At 35.1% G+C, this 15,485-nt stretch overlaps 1 protein-coding gene across 5 annotated transcripts; it reads left to right on the forward strand.

Annotated features, from left to right (window-relative positions):
• The first annotated feature begins 764 nt into the window (after positions 1-764).
• Positions 765-5,091, forward strand: LOC116119890 (ubiquitin domain-containing protein 1-like). Of its 5 annotated transcripts, none has more exons than XM_031405823.1 (5): positions 765-841; positions 2,184-2,253; positions 2,680-2,802; positions 4,569-4,688; positions 4,769-5,091. In XM_031405823.1, the coding sequence occupies exons 2-5, from the start codon at positions 2,217-2,219 to the stop codon at positions 4,831-4,833; spliced, it is 345 nt and encodes a 114-aa protein (XP_031261683.1). In that variant the 5' UTR covers positions 765-841; positions 2,184-2,216; the 3' UTR covers positions 4,834-5,091. The 5 variants fall into 5 exon arrangements, with proteins under 5 accessions (XP_031261683.1, XP_031261681.1, XP_031261682.1 ...); XM_031405821.1 differs by lacking the exon at positions 765-841 and adding an exon at positions 1,891-2,002; XM_031405822.1 differs by lacking the exon at positions 765-841 and adding an exon at positions 1,901-2,002 and having other exon boundaries at positions 2,199-2,253.
• The last annotated feature ends 10,394 nt before the right edge of the window (positions 5,092-15,485 follow it).

Genomic DNA, 15,485 nt, shown 5'->3' on the forward strand with positions numbered 1-15,485 from the left:
AAGAGTATATCCAAATGACTCTTTATATGACTAAAACTCTTTATTATAAAGAGTCTATCCATAAAAACAAGAGTCTAACATACTCTTTATCTTTAAAATATAAATTAGAGAGTAAGTTTGACTCTCTACATTTAGAGAGTTAAATTTCACTTTCTATCATAATTTTAATTAATAAACTACAAATTTCTATGCATTTTATTTATTAATTCTCTCTCCCATTGAGTCTCTTTCTTAAAAATAAAGAGCATCTTTATTAAATTTAAAGAGTCTATTGGATTTGAACAAAAATTGTGTTCTTTATATTTAAAAATTAATGAAGATGCTATTTATTTATATGAAAAATGCTCTTCAAAATGATGCTCGTATTAATTATTGAAATTCTTTGTACTTTGATTTTTTAACTTTCAATTTAATTATTTAAAATTTTATTTTAAGAATAGCAATGGTGGGGGTATAAAGGATAAGTGAATGGAAATAAAATGTTAACTCTCTTGAAAAAAAAAAAAAAAAATATATATATATATATATATATAAATTTTAAAACTTTAAAATGGGATGTTTTAGAAAATGGGTTTTTTTAGTCCATTAGTGGAATGCCGATAGCTCCACTCTAAGTCTAATAGTAATAATTGGGTCAGTAATAGCCCAAGCCCAAGAAGTCTATCAGTTAGAAGGTAGGCCCAAGGGTCCTAAGATCTCTCTCAATCATCAACTCTAAAGCAGTTACCTTTACTCAAAAACTCTTATCTCCACTCACCGCAATTCAAGGACAATTGTTCTTCTTCATCACGGAGGATCCCATCTTTGAGGATTGAGGTTATCTCATGCTACAGAAAACGTGGTATGTACTATGTATCCTTAAACAATTCCTTACGTTACGTCTAAGTTTCTTTTTGTCACAAAAAGAAAGAGATTATCCGATCTGATTTCTACATCTAACAGAATGTGAGAAATGAAAATAAAATATGATAAGAAAAGGCAAGCTTATTATACTATGATAATGTTTTGTAAATGTAATATTATTCTTTAATATCTAAGGTATAAAAATCACTCGGGTGAGCAACGCTTAATAAGTGAAATAATGTGACTTTGCAATTTATTATGAGATTAGGTTATGTTATTAGTTTTTAAATATAATTTTTTTTTTTTTTTATAACTGAGGCGTTCAGACAAGTTTTCGCGCACTTCAATTAATCTTTAGAGTCTATTGAACACCCTACAAGTCTAATGAGCTAAGTAAGTCACAAATATGATAGATAACTACTTTGTGAGACTCGAACATAAGATTTCTAAGTAACTCATCCAAATGGTTAAAGTTTTGTCATCCGACAATAAGGCTAGTAATTTATAAATAATAATTTTGTAGATTGAAATTTCAATAATACATAAAACCAGAGACAAAATAACAATTATTTATTTATTTCAATATTATTGTTATTATTTATTTATTTTTAATGATCAGGGTATCTGGACTAATTTACATGCACTTCAATTAATCCTTTGAGATTCTAAAATTAGAGACCGAATAACAACTCAAGTGGCTAAGTCTATTAGGGGATAAGGCCGGATTCGAACTCAAATCTCTTGGGTAGTATACCTAATAGTTCTCACCGAACCACTCGATCACTCAATAGTAGTTTTCATTTGCTGAGTATTATTATTGCTTTTTGAAACAAAATCACTCCAAATTCTTATTATATATAAATAATTGAATAAAGAATGATACACGTTCAAGGCAATATTTCATATTAAGTGAATATATCATGCATCATCATTAATAATTAATTATCTTATTAAGAGGTGTTTCAATGAATCTGTGGGCAATTAATAGGAAAAAAGAATAATATTTAATTAAGAAAGCAAATGTTGAGGTGGAAGAGAAGGGGAAGGGAAATAGAAAAAGGGCAAAGCGCGTGTATGATGAATGATGAGAGTGAGATCTCCTGAAGGAAAGGGTGGACTCCCACTTCCCAACAAAACAAAAAGGTTGCAGGCAGACTATGTAACGACCTTTGCCTCTCGCTCCTTCTACCTCCTCCTCCTCCTCCTCGTCAATACCTGTCGCTTTGCATACATTTACATCATTTACAATTCCTTCTTTTCTCTTCTCTCACCTTTCATTTCATCTATTTAAATCTTATATGGTACTCTTATTAAATTTGAATATTATTCAATTGCTTCAGATTTTTCGTCTCGAGATTTCTCCCGCTCTCTCCATGGGTTGTACGGGATCCACGCGCGCCAAAGGAGACGGTAAACATTAAACAATCATCATTAGTTATTTGTTTTAATATCTGCAATGTTTTGAAATTTTCATTATGGAATTATTGTTATTCATCAATCAGCAATTTAAAGTGTTTTGATGCTAATGTATGTGTATTATAGAACTGGTGTTTAAACTCCTGCAAATTTCGGATTTTATTTTATTTTATTTTTTTATTATTGATATTCATAATGAAAGAAATAAATTATGAATTTAGATGTAATTTTGTATCGGAATGTTGAATCTACCAGATTTTATGTGATTAAGTGCTTTTTGCTGCGAGATTTTTTTATTTTCATAAACATATAACTCGTATATTCTTTCTTTTGTGCCTATGTGAGCTTTTTGAAATTGACAGCTTGATTGTGGAGAAAAGTAGTTCGTTTGAATTTGATTTTGATACTATATGGTCACAGAGAGTGCAAAGAAAATTCGGAAGCCAAAACCTTGGAAGCATTCTGAAACGATTACGAGGACACAACTTATGCAGTTGCGAGATGAATTCTGGGATACCGCTCCTCACTATGGTGGTAGGAAAGGTATGGTTCCATGACTGTAATTTACTTTCAGTACTTGCTGTTGTTGATAGCAAATTTTTTGATGGTGTTTAATGAGTTATTTTCAGTTTTGCGATACAATTTGGACTTGGCAATTGGTATTGGAGTTCAAAATTATCAAGTTAATTACTATTTGTAATGTCAACTGTTAAGCATTTTCTTTTACAGTGTACATTGCTTTTGAGATTTTAGTCGGAAAATGTGATTTGTCTGTTTGTTAGAAGTCATTATCATCTTTCCTTATTGTCCATTTCTGAGTCAGATGTGGACAAATGTAGGCAGCATGTGCTTGCCAATGTGTGTGCAACCATTATCAACTGGATGTGCAAATGTTTGATTATGAATTTAATAGGGTGTACCATTATTTGGGAAGGGAATTTAATGATGGAGACTGGTGAATAATGATAAAACATATAAATGTAGATGTAGAGATCCTGCTTATGAGGAAGTATAGAGAGAAAATTTTAAGAACATTTTCTAGCATTATTGTAATGTCTATCACATCGACACTGGAAGAAGACAATTTCCTACTAGTTAGCATGAACATTAATTAAAAGCTAAATTAACTCTGTCAAGATAGTGACACTGTAGCATTTTTTCTTTGATGCTATGGCACTGAATTCACAGCAACACTAGAACTTAAAAGAGATCTCTGAAAGTGACTAAAGGGGTATGATGAGACTCAACTGTTTGCAATGATAAAAAATTGTTGGCTCCTGCTGCTTCTAGTTTGAAGTCATAGAATGAGAATTTTGATTCAGTCTGTTGATTTGTATTTGAAATTTTTTATACCATTCTAAGCCTCTTCGCTAAAGGTAAGTATTCTATACTCATTTGACAAAGTACTATACTTGTACCTTTAGTTACAAGGAATAAGCTATGATCCATTGGAAACAACAGAATAGGAAGTAGAGGAGGCATTTTATACTGGTCAAAATAATTTGATGCTGGCTTCCAAGATAGTTCATTGCAAATTTTAGTGCTTTATTGGTCTACTGTAGTATGTTTTTATATTATTGTTTTGACCAGGTGCCAGCTACTTGTGCAATGTGTGAAAATGCATGGTTGTCCTGCACATTTGCAGTTTTGATAGGAATCACTTATGTTTTTAAAAAAATTTGAGCTCCCAGTGCTTGCACCCGGAGACAATACATTAAAAGTTAAACTCACTGTTTATGGTTAATCTATATTATTTGCTTATGTGGTTTGTGTGCATGCTGTTAAGCTTACTGCTACTTTATAAGCTGAAAGATTTTACTGATTTATCCCAAGTTGACATGAGTACTATATATTCCTTGTAGGTTTGGAACTTTCCTTCATATTAAAAAAATTACCTTCGTTAGTCAGTGAGGATGCTTCACTGGTTGTAACTTTATCAGGATTCAATTGTAGAAAGTAAACTTTTCGCTTTCATCCCTGTTTAGGAATGTGTTAGCACTGCATAGATATGTAGACATTTTCTTTTTTAAATTTACGGTGAGCAGCTGGAGGTTTTTTTTGTACATGGTTTGTCAAACTTAGCACAATAAACAAACAATAAACACTCGGTAATTGAAGTTTGAATAGAAGTTCACATGGAAAATAATGTGGCAGAGTTTAGGTATACCAATGATGCTTGTTGTTCTGGCTATTGCTGGGAACATAAGCTCAACGTGATTAGGCAAAGTTTCTTTTGATGTGCAATCAACTCCATAGTGTTGAGTGGAGGAAGAATAATTCTGAAAAATGAGGTATTGTTTTCTTATCAGAGATATGGGATGCGCTTCGAGCTGCTGCTGAAGCTGAAATAACCCTTGCACAAGCAATTGTCGATAGTGCTGGTGTAATTGTCCAGAGTGAGGATTTGACGATCTGCTATGACGAGAGAGGTGACTCCTCTTTCCACCCTTAACCTCTTTCGCTATTATTCATCCACAGAGGTTAACCATTAATGAAATTTCTATTGCAGGTGCGAAGTATGAGCTACCGAAGTATGTCTTGAGTGAGCCAACCAATTTGATTCGGGATAATTGATCATATAAAAAATACAGTGCTCCATTTAGACTGTAAATAATGTAAATTAATACCCTTATCACTTTTAGTCCAAAAAAATATCACCGGTCAAAGTTATGTACAACATCAAAAGCTCAAGCAAAATAGTTCACATTGTGGGTAAGCAAAAATAAACTGCATATACTCAAATGTGTTAGCGTGGCTTTGCAGATCCAACTGGTTTTAGAAAGAATATGTTGCATAACATTCTTCATCGAGGAAATTTAACTGGCCAGATCTCCCAGGTTTGCATTTAAAAAAATAACTTTGAAATATTTTGCAATTTTTTTTTAAGTTAGAAAAACTGACATGGCACACTTAGGATTAATTAAATATGTAAAATGGGTTAAACTGAAAAGATTTAAACATATCAGTAATGTTATAATTAACGGAAGTTTGTTTAAATTTTAAAAATTAAAAATGACCTCCACCCTTCAAAATCGCTTAATCGAGCAATATACCCAAAAAACGACCAATGAACACCTTTGATTTCTCTGCGATTTTCAACGATAAAAGTTCTTTATTTTCGACAAATATTCGATCTTAAAGCTTCCTTACATAAAATCATGGTTGATATTCACAAACAGGAGGAAAATTCAACCCCACTCCAAATCCTAGACTCCGGCGGTAGCGGCTATTCAAAGACTGTCGAATAAGACGCTATGGTGGATTATTTGCTATTCAGATTTGCAGATAACAGCTGATCGCTTAAGCAATCTTATGTCGCTTAAGCAATCCGATCTTATCTGCAGATTGCTTGCCTTCTTGCTTCTGATCGATTCGAACCTAATTTTCTAGATTTGCATATGATCGATTCTGACAACTGCTTCTCTTGTGGCCAAGTTGCTTGCAAATTGAGCACTTATTTATAATTCGAGGAACCTTATAGGTTGATGAAATACACTTAACTCTTTTTCTCGTCTTTTATGTCTTCTTGAATGGCGGATGGATGATAATGTCAACCAACTCTGACAGCATCGCCCATTGCTCTTATGAAGGAACTAGATATATCGTTTCCGAATAAGCCAGCATGTAGTGATTTTCCATATAGAGAGGGGAGCAAAGTTCCATGTAAATTCTTGAACCAAAATCTGGCTTCTGTTGGTGTTTCAGTGCTGCTAGTGCATGAGGACAAGGTAAATATTGAATGTCAAGCACTTTACAGCTGCAAGTTTTACTAAGAAGGCTATCTAGGGCATCCAGACCATAGCCGCGCATGATGAACTCTTGAGCATTAAGAGGATAGGAAAACATTGCATTTGATAGTTCCATACGCTCTCACAATAATTTTCAGTTGACAGAACAAGGGTTGTGGTAAAATTATCTGAATTCATACGACGCTCATGGAACCACCGTGGCAATATCCTCTGGATTGCATCAAAAATGGCAACTACTGGACACTCTCTTTCTATGAACAACTTTGAATTTATGGACTCAGCTATGTTCGTGGTTATGACATCGAACCTTCTTCCAAGAAAGTAAGCTCTACTCCATCGCTCGAAACCAACACCATACTCAAGATATTTAGCAATTCTATCATCCTTGATTCGGATTTACTGGAAGTGCTCCTCGAACCCATCAACTCGATAAGTTTTTGCTGCCATGTAGTATGTTTAAAGGAGGCCAACACACTTAAACTTTTGTTTTATGTTCTCACCAAGGTGCCTCATACAGAATTCGTGATGTGCTTGAGGGTAAATAGTGGCAATCCCCTTCTTTATAGAATTATGCCTATCAGATATTATGCACAACTCATCACTGTCAGGCACTATTGTATGTAATTGCTGAAAAAAATCAAGTCCACAACTTGTTGTTCTCAAAGTCAACCACACACCATGCAACGGGATATGTGTGATTCTCACTGTCTTGTGCAGTGGCCACCAACAATTTACCTCCATACTTTCCCGTTAAAAAGCAACCATCAACAGCCAACACCTTTCTCATGTTTACAAAACCCCTTATAGCAGCACCATAAGCAACAAAAAAATATTTAAACCTCATATTCTTGTCCCACTTCAAAGCCGTCTTTCTACCTTGGTTTGTCAATTCAAGCATATAATGGTACGCTTCTAATACTGCGTACCTGTGCTCCAGCGTGCCTCTCACAAAATCTTGTGCATGTTGTCTCCCTTTCCAGCATTTCCAGTAACTAACAGTGCATCCCAACTCTGTGCGCACAGGTCTCTGAATGTCGTTAGGAGATGGAATTTCTCTTCAATAAACTAAATTTTGACAAATTGTCTAATAACATCAGCGGAGGCTTGTCGATGCTCACTTGAAATATGTCCCAACCCACATATGTGCTGACGAGTATATGTGCTAATAATAAATTTTTCCGGACTCCGCCAACCTTTTACAATAAACCCACCACTTGCACTTTCGGTCACGACATGCAACTGTCACTATTGATGAATTAGACTTTTTGGTGATGAACTCAAAATTACCTCTCACGACAACAAGTTTTAGCTTTCTCACCACTTCCTCTTTGTTGTAAAATAAATACCCTATGTACAAGTTTAATCCATTAGTAAAAACATGAGCTGATTCACTACTACCTGCAATTGCCGCCTTTGAACCTGCATAAAGGACCATAGTGTTCTCTTCCTCACAAACTACACCTTCTGCATAATCTGTATTTAGAGGAATCTCTACATCTGTGGAAACATATACGGGGTCTTCCTCGTCAACATTTTCATTTTGCCGCACATGACCAACATCTTCTATAGTGTCCTCCTCACTACCCAAATCACCGCCTACTCTTGATTTTTCAACTAAGAATCAATGCCCTCGTAGTTCAAATTAAAACCAACGTTCTCTTTACCAACTTCCTTGTTATCCTCTTCCTTTGAACCAACTTCCAACGGTTTATCTACAAAAGAAACCATTAAAATCAGCCTCGAACCATTATCAGCCACATCAATAATATATAACTTCACACCTTCATCCGACTTTAATATAGCAGGAAGTACCTATAATGTTCAGGAACTCTGCTTAAAATATACTTCACAACTATATCACTACTTGAGTAACTCAAATAACCTCTTATAATTATTTCATCAATCAACTCATCAAAACTAACATTTGTGCTCACAGTCATTGGTATAACTTCTTTGATCTTCCCAATCCACTTCCAACAACTTCCTTCCTTCACCCACTCACCAAAATATTCAACACCCAAAACAACTTGTCTCATGTCTTATAATAGTCAAGTACCTATAATGCAAGAAAAAAAATTATTAAGTGATGTATTAAGGGTTGACAGATTTTAAAAAGCATATGTAGAGTCGCTTGAGTGATCTGGTGTATCACTTAAGCAATTTGGTATATCGCTTACTGGATTGCTTAAATGATCCATTATATCGCTTAAGCGATCTGGTATAAATAAGCATGATCGCTTAAGCGATCCTCTGCCATTTACCTGATCGCTTAAGCGATCTACTGCCATATACCAAACTTATAGCAGATCGCTTAAGCGATCAGGTATATGGCAGAGGAGGAGGCAGGGATTTAGGATTGTTTAAATTTTGTTTATTAATTATTTTGAGTACCGAGTCTTTTTGGGTTGTGTAGGGCTGTAGGATCTAACCGTTGTAAGTCCCTTTGATTAACCACTGTAGGGAAAGAAATAAGTGATTCACAAAATGGAAAACTTTTCTAGATCAATGTCTACTTCCAGTTCTAATACTAGAGATGAACAGATTGTTCATCAAGAAGAGATTTGTATAAATCAAAATGACAACATAATTGAAACAAGTCATGNATGTAAAAATTTGTTGAATTCTTGAGTGAAGAAACAAAGGATTTACGTGGGCTTATATAGTTTTTGAGATCAAAATTGTAGTTCATTGTTAGTTCAACCTTTTCATCTAATCTTGAATTGAAAATCGACATTAAATAATTAGTTAATTGGATTTATTTATTTAATTAAGCTAGTCAAAAGGGTAGATAACTAATGTTTAGAATCTCAATCAATTGTTAACCTAACACTAATATTTCCGTATATTAAAGTAATTAACCCATTAGTATTTCTTAACCATATTCAACTAGAATTAAAACTTCAATATGACACACATTTAAGTCGTTTTGGTGGTCACAAATAGAACTCATCTTTGAGAAATTTCTTGTGTTCTTATAAACTTTTATAACTTACATATAAAACGGCTAATGAAATATTTTAATGATAAATTTATTAAATAAAAATATTACATAATAAATAGAAATCTTAGTGTCAACGACAAAGTATCAATGTAAGTTAATAATATTGAGATTGTTGTGAGACAATTTATATAATTGTGTTGTTGCGAGATTATTGTAACTAATCACAAGAAAAAAAAGGTTAGTCAAATATTTTTCAGTCTATCGCAAAGAAACGCCAAAATATAACTACATGAAAATCATTATAAAGATTTACAAACATAATTTGAAATTTTATGGAGTTTATTAGAACAAATTTCCATGCATCGTTTTAAATCTATAACTTGGTGCAATCACGTGTCGAACAATCATTTAACATGTCAAAATCCACTAATTTCATAGCTTTAAAAATCCTACCTGTAAATAAAATAGGTCATGCTTCAGGATATTATATATATATATAGATAGAAATGCGTTTAGAAAATTAGAAGGATGAAAAATTTACAAGAAAAATAAAATTTCACTGGTCAGAGCTCTGGGCCAAAGCATAAGCCCATTTTTTGGCCCATCGGCTGGGCCTTCTTGTCACTTCCCTAAAGTAATATTGATATATTCATATTTAAAACATGAAATTGGGTCGGCGATCTGGGCACCACCTCCCACATTTATTTTCAATTTTTTTTCTACTGTTAATATTAATTCCAAGGGCATCTCTAACCCAACGCCAAAACATAAAAATAGTGTGAAAAATATGCTCCAACCTAGAGCTAAACACTACATCACATTAGTGTAAGTAAATAGTATCATATCAAATTTGGCGTAATACTGTTCACTTACATCAATTTAGTGTAGTAGTGTTCATATACTATAAAATATATTTTATTTTTTATTTTTGTTATTTGTATTTATGTTAATTTGATTATTATTTATAATAATAAATTCATAATAATTATATAATTCAAAAAATGATGAAAAATAAGAAAATTATCGTAATGTTGATGCATCGATTGAGAATCAGATGGAAGCACCAACTCCCAAAGTTGAAATTGTCATAGATGAAAATATGCGATTTCAAAATTTTCTTGCTCGACATAGACAAATCAAGGATACAGAGGCTCACCATGCACTTCGAAATGCATTAATTAATCATTTGTGGGAAAAATATACTAATTCCGAAAATTAAATTACTATCAATATGAAATTTTACTTTTTTTTTTTGTTGTTGTCTTTTTTTGTTGTGGCATTTTATATCAGATGTAATGTTTTTCTATATTAAATGTAATGTTTATTTGATTAAATAAATGTTTAATTTTATTAAATTAGTATAATTTTAAAAATAATTATTATTTAATAAAAATATCATTCTCAATATTTAATTAATATATAAAAAAATAATTAGTAAAATAGATTAATTGTTGATTATTAATAAAAAGAAAAAGAAAGAGAATATTTTAAAGAATATTATTTTTTGTGTAATATTTGGTATAATTGGTTTGAGATGTAATAGTGAAATACAAAAAAAAAAAAAAAAACACAAATTTAATGTAAAACTTGCACAAATTTAATGTTTGTGGTTGGAGATGATCCAAATTTTATTTAACTTTTTATAGCAATTTAGTAATTTCATAAATTAAAATTTATTATTAAATAATTTTTTAATTGTATTTTTACAGATGTATAAATTGATATTCGTTTTACGCAAACTCAAAATATACGTTCACCAAAAATTTAACTATAATAAATTCCTTAATTCTCCTTCCGCCCAGACCGTTGGGCTGCAAATAATTGATAATCAATGTTTTAGTCTAGTGTGGGGATGACAATTAAATCCACCTGCTCCTGCCAGATAGGGAATTAGGGATTACTTAGAAAATTCAAAGGTTAGGGGCGACCACGACTGGACGAGGAAGGTTTCCTCATTGAAACCGGGGACGCGGGGTGGGTGGTTGGTTGGACTTTTTGTCCCCGTTACTAGGGAAGGGTAGAGGTGTTACCCGTAAAAAGCCGACCCATAACCATCCCCAACTAATAATTTTCATTCAATTTATTAAATACATGTTATACACATATCTTGTATAAGTTTTTCTTCATTTATATATCAAATTGGATAAAAACGGTTATAAACATTGTTGATACGTGATTTTTACACTAACTAAATACACGTGTGAAATGCTGAGCTGGTCTAGAAGACATACGTAAATATAAAGGATAATGAGAGTAAATGCAATGAGACAAACGTTTTAAAGTGATTCGGATGCTAAGGAAGCAAGTCCTACGTCCACTATTATATTATTAATGATAGAGGTCAAGTCGCATGAGCTGACTGACTTACAAATAATGGTACAAGAAAGAGAAAGCTTTCGTATTACAGAGAGAATAGCTGATCAAGAGTAAAATGTGCGAATCCCTTGAATGAGAGAGGAGCTCTCAATTTATAGTGGGATGGATTAAGGCAATCATCACTGAATCTGTGAGTTGACGGGATTATTCGTGTAAATCTTCTTTATGTCACATTGCCCACCTTCTATAGTGATTTGTGCGATTTGGCGCAGGGATTGGACACGTGGGATCACCACAGCTCCTGGCAGGTCTGGCGCGCATCCACTATTCTGACAGAAGTAGGCTGCGGGTGAACCCATGTTCTGACTTTTGTATGCTGACTGGAACTTACGTCAGCCCTATATTTTTCGGTCATAACAAAAGTCCCCTAGTTTTTAAGGTTTGAGGATCGAACCTTGGAAACTACAAGTCATGCCATGGTTGGATGCTTTTGTGAAATTCTGGTGATCTCGACCTGTTTAGAAACAGGTCGGAGTAGCGCTATTTTGCGAACAAGACCTCGCATGGTCATTGCTTGTTAAGGACGAGCAACCTGACTTTTTCAGGCTTTATCTGTTGTACTTTTAGTACAGGTGCATTTAATGAAGCAGTCCACACTAGCAGACGTGTCCTGTGCGTGGTAAGTGTCAACCAGACGCATTAAATGCGTTGCGTGCTGACACGGTTCCATTTTTTAGAACATTAAATATGTGACATGCTGAAACGACAAACCATATCAGAGCATTAAATGCAAATTGGAGCGCAATTAATGCTGTGAGGGAAAGAGTGCCGTCGCTTGAGCTTTTCAACGGAAAAGATGAAGATTTGATTTTCTTCAATCGTGAAGTTCACTATTTCTTACTGATTTGCGACACGTGGTCGTGATCAACGGTGAGAAATTTTACCGTCCAAACTTCGTTTTGGTTCCAAGAAAAGCAAACGTCATTTCAAGTGCTGTAAAAACTCAGATCTCAGGCAATGCCACCACACTCGTCTTTTTCGTAGATAGAAAGAGATTTTCGCAAGCTTGGAGTCTTTGCTTTCCAAACCAGCATTCTTCCGATATTCAAAGCAGAAGCCATTTTAGTACTCCGAGAGGTAAGAATCTTTCTCTGTTTTTGTTTTCTTATTTCCCATGGTTAAATTGCGTTAGTCTTCTGATAACTCTTTAGAGACGAGACGCCCATGTTAGGTTCGAGCCATGAATGGCGGCTCAAATCATGCTGTTAGGGTTTTCTTTAAGTTTTAGGGAGTTTTTTCTTCCACGTCATCGTACGGAGTAGCGTACAATGGCTAAATGACCCTTCTGCTTGTCGCTTTTGTAGACCAGCAGAATAGATCCCTCAACGACCAGATCCGAGGAAGGAACTGATTCGTCCTCGTAGGGTGCTCCGAGTATCACCCCTGAGGTCTACTCGGTACTTACAAGGGAAGAGCTCGCGAGGGTGATAAAACAGTATGGTATCGACGAGGACATTTTCCTCGACATGGCCCACTCGTCGCGATACCCATCCCGTGGGTTGGCTGCGATCTCCGAAGAGATCATCAAGGGTGGGGGATTGATCCCATTCCACCCTTTTGTCAGGTCGGTCTTGGACCACTTCGGGATAGCGCCGATGCAGCTCACTCCAAACGCGTATGTTATTGCTGTTGCCATGTACATCGTGTGTCGCAAGAACGGGCTGGGCGAGCTGACCGCATTGGAGCTCGGCTACTCATATTACTTGAAGAAGAGCAAGGACAAGGATTTCTATTACTTGTCCAGGCGACCTTCTATTACCGAGGGGATACATAGCTACCCTAGCAATGCGAGGGCCTACGAAACAAAGTTTTTCTTCTTTCGTTATGACGGCCATTGCCGCTTTCATGACCCACGTAGGCTCTTTTCCCTTGGTGAATTCATTAAATTTGAAATGCGTTTTATTTCTAATGACCTGTTTCTTTTCTGACAGTTAACAAGACGACCAACATAAAGCTGCTTTTCAATCCGAAGAGGATCATAACCTTCGGCTTCCTGCCCGAGGCTAGTCGCGACACGAAAAAGCTCATGACGACCGCAAATTTGCGGAAGTACGGTTTTTTCAACGCGAACGCTTCTTTAGAATCCCCATTGAGTAAGTCTTGCTAACTGACTTTTTTCTGGTCGTAAACTGAAATACTTTGACTAACGATGCTTGTGTGCAACGACCATGCCTCTGAAGGCGCCAGAGCCGCTACGACAAAGGCAATTCAACTTCCCGCGGTCGAAGACCGCCAAGACGACCGATGCGGCTCCTGCCGATCCCCCCGTTTAAGGTGCCACATCGGGTGCCCTGGTGTGACCTGCTGGAACTTTAGAGGACGTACCACTCCGAACAGTGAAGGCTTCCCAGCCATTGACTACTCGCCCGAGGCTAAAGAAAACGGCTCAACAAGCGAAGAAGAAGAGAAGGCAAATCCAAGTCAAAGAGTCGGAGATTGAATCTGAGGGCGATCAACCCGGGGGGTCGCAGCCAGACGTCGGGAAGAGATCGAGTGTAACAACTTCTTTCTACTATCATATTCATAAAATGTATTAATAAAAAGACAAGTATATTTATCAAAATAGTTTGGCCCAAAAATTTTCTTTACTGAATAGATACATTCTTTACATAGTACAACATCATTTGTACAAAAAGACTCTAAAAAATAGTGGACAGTGCAGCCAAGTCTCCCCGCTTGCCGACGTCCATTCGACCACGTCCTCACCTATGCCCTGTAAAACATAGAAAACAACGGGGTGAGCACAAAGATGCTCAGTAAGTAAATCTTCTACCCGTGTATTACTCTTCAATTCTTTTCGTACTCTTGTCACTTTCTCTAATTCAATCTCTCTTGTTCTTTCTCTACTTCTAGCTCTCACTATTCTTTTGTTTCTTTCTATTCTCATCACCCATGGAGAATATCATAACCATGCATAGATGAGACACTAAAGCAAAACAATGCATTGTCTCTCTTTTCTTTTCTTTCCATTCTTCTCTTATTCTTATTCTTTGCCGATCGGTTTTGGTTGATGCGTGGATTCAGAATCCTTAGCCATGTGAGTGTACTCTCTCTCACGCATATAGCCCTCATCCGCATGTATTTTCATGGCTATACGAATTCTTTTTCTCATTCTCATTCCGCTTTCTCATGGCGGAGACCTCTCTCTCATGGCGGTTACACGCAGATAATTTCTACACTCATGGACTCCCTATCGCACAACCTATTCTCTTTTCTCTTCTTTAGCACTTATTATTCATTTTATTTTCTAGTACTAATTCTTTCTTTCTCTTTATTCTAAGAGAATTAGTACTTTTCTTTATCTCTATTCTTAGAGTGTTTCTTTCTCATTTCTCATATTTCTTTCTTATGTGATTACTCAATTAAACATATGCATATGGATGGCGCATGCCTAAAATCTTTCTTATATGCATTCATGAAATGCAAATATGCTATGTTGCATAAAGTAAGGTTCTCTACTTCTACTCATGCTTCTTTTAGGCATTTCATCAAACAATATGTGTGCATACATAAATTTTATTCTAACTTTAATTATACTTCTTTCTTAACCATCCAAAATTGGAGTTCAACTCTTTTAAATCATCACACATCCTGCAAAGAAAGCACACTTCAAATATTCCTCTCAAATTCTTCTACCAATTTTTTATCAACACAATCCACCCTTCTCATGGTGGAAATTTCTTCATAAATCAACATTAAACTTATTCATAAATCCATCAACTCATTTCAAACATGAAAATCCAAGCATTAATCATATATAAATCTCTACACATCATTCAATCATGCAAATCACAAATTAGGTGGATTTACTTACCTTAGGCTCAAGTAGAATCCACTTAAGCTCTCTACTCTTGATGGCTTGATACTTTCTCTTAAACCTTAAACACAAACTTAATAAGGATCCTACTTTTTCACCAATAAAATTCACATCTAGAGTAAGGATTCTCACCTGTAAGTGCTTAAGATCAACTTGTATCAACTTCTAGTCAAAAGCTCTTCAAAGATCCTTCGAAAATTGAATGAAAGTTTGAGAGAATTGAAGGATGAAAGAGGCGGTGAAAAGGGAGAAAATGAAAAGGTTTCTAAAGCTAAACCCTTAACATCTCATATTTTATCCACTCTTTCCCATTATACCCTTACTCCTTCTTAGAAATTCCACC

This window comes from Pistacia vera, unplaced genomic scaffold (genome assembly GCF_008641045.1).
Source record: "Pistacia vera cultivar Batoury unplaced genomic scaffold, PisVer_v2 Contig91, whole genome shotgun sequence".
Taxonomy (NCBI): Eukaryota; Viridiplantae; Streptophyta; class Magnoliopsida; order Sapindales; family Anacardiaceae; genus Pistacia; species Pistacia vera.

Excerpts from the sequence above, each read along its gene's own strand:
- LOC116119890 (XM_031405821.1), top strand. The coding sequence starts at position 1,925 with ATGATGAGAGTGAGATCTCCTGAAGGAAAGGGTGGACTCCCACTTCCC. Across the intron at positions 2,803-4,568 it reads TCACTATGGTGGTAGGAAAG|AGATATGGGATGCGCTTCGA; the intron begins GTATGGTTCCAT and ends TTTTCTTATCAG. Across the intron at positions 4,689-4,768 it reads GATCTGCTATGACGAGAGAG|GTGCGAAGTATGAGCTACCG; the intron begins GTGACTCCTCTT and ends TTTCTATTGCAG.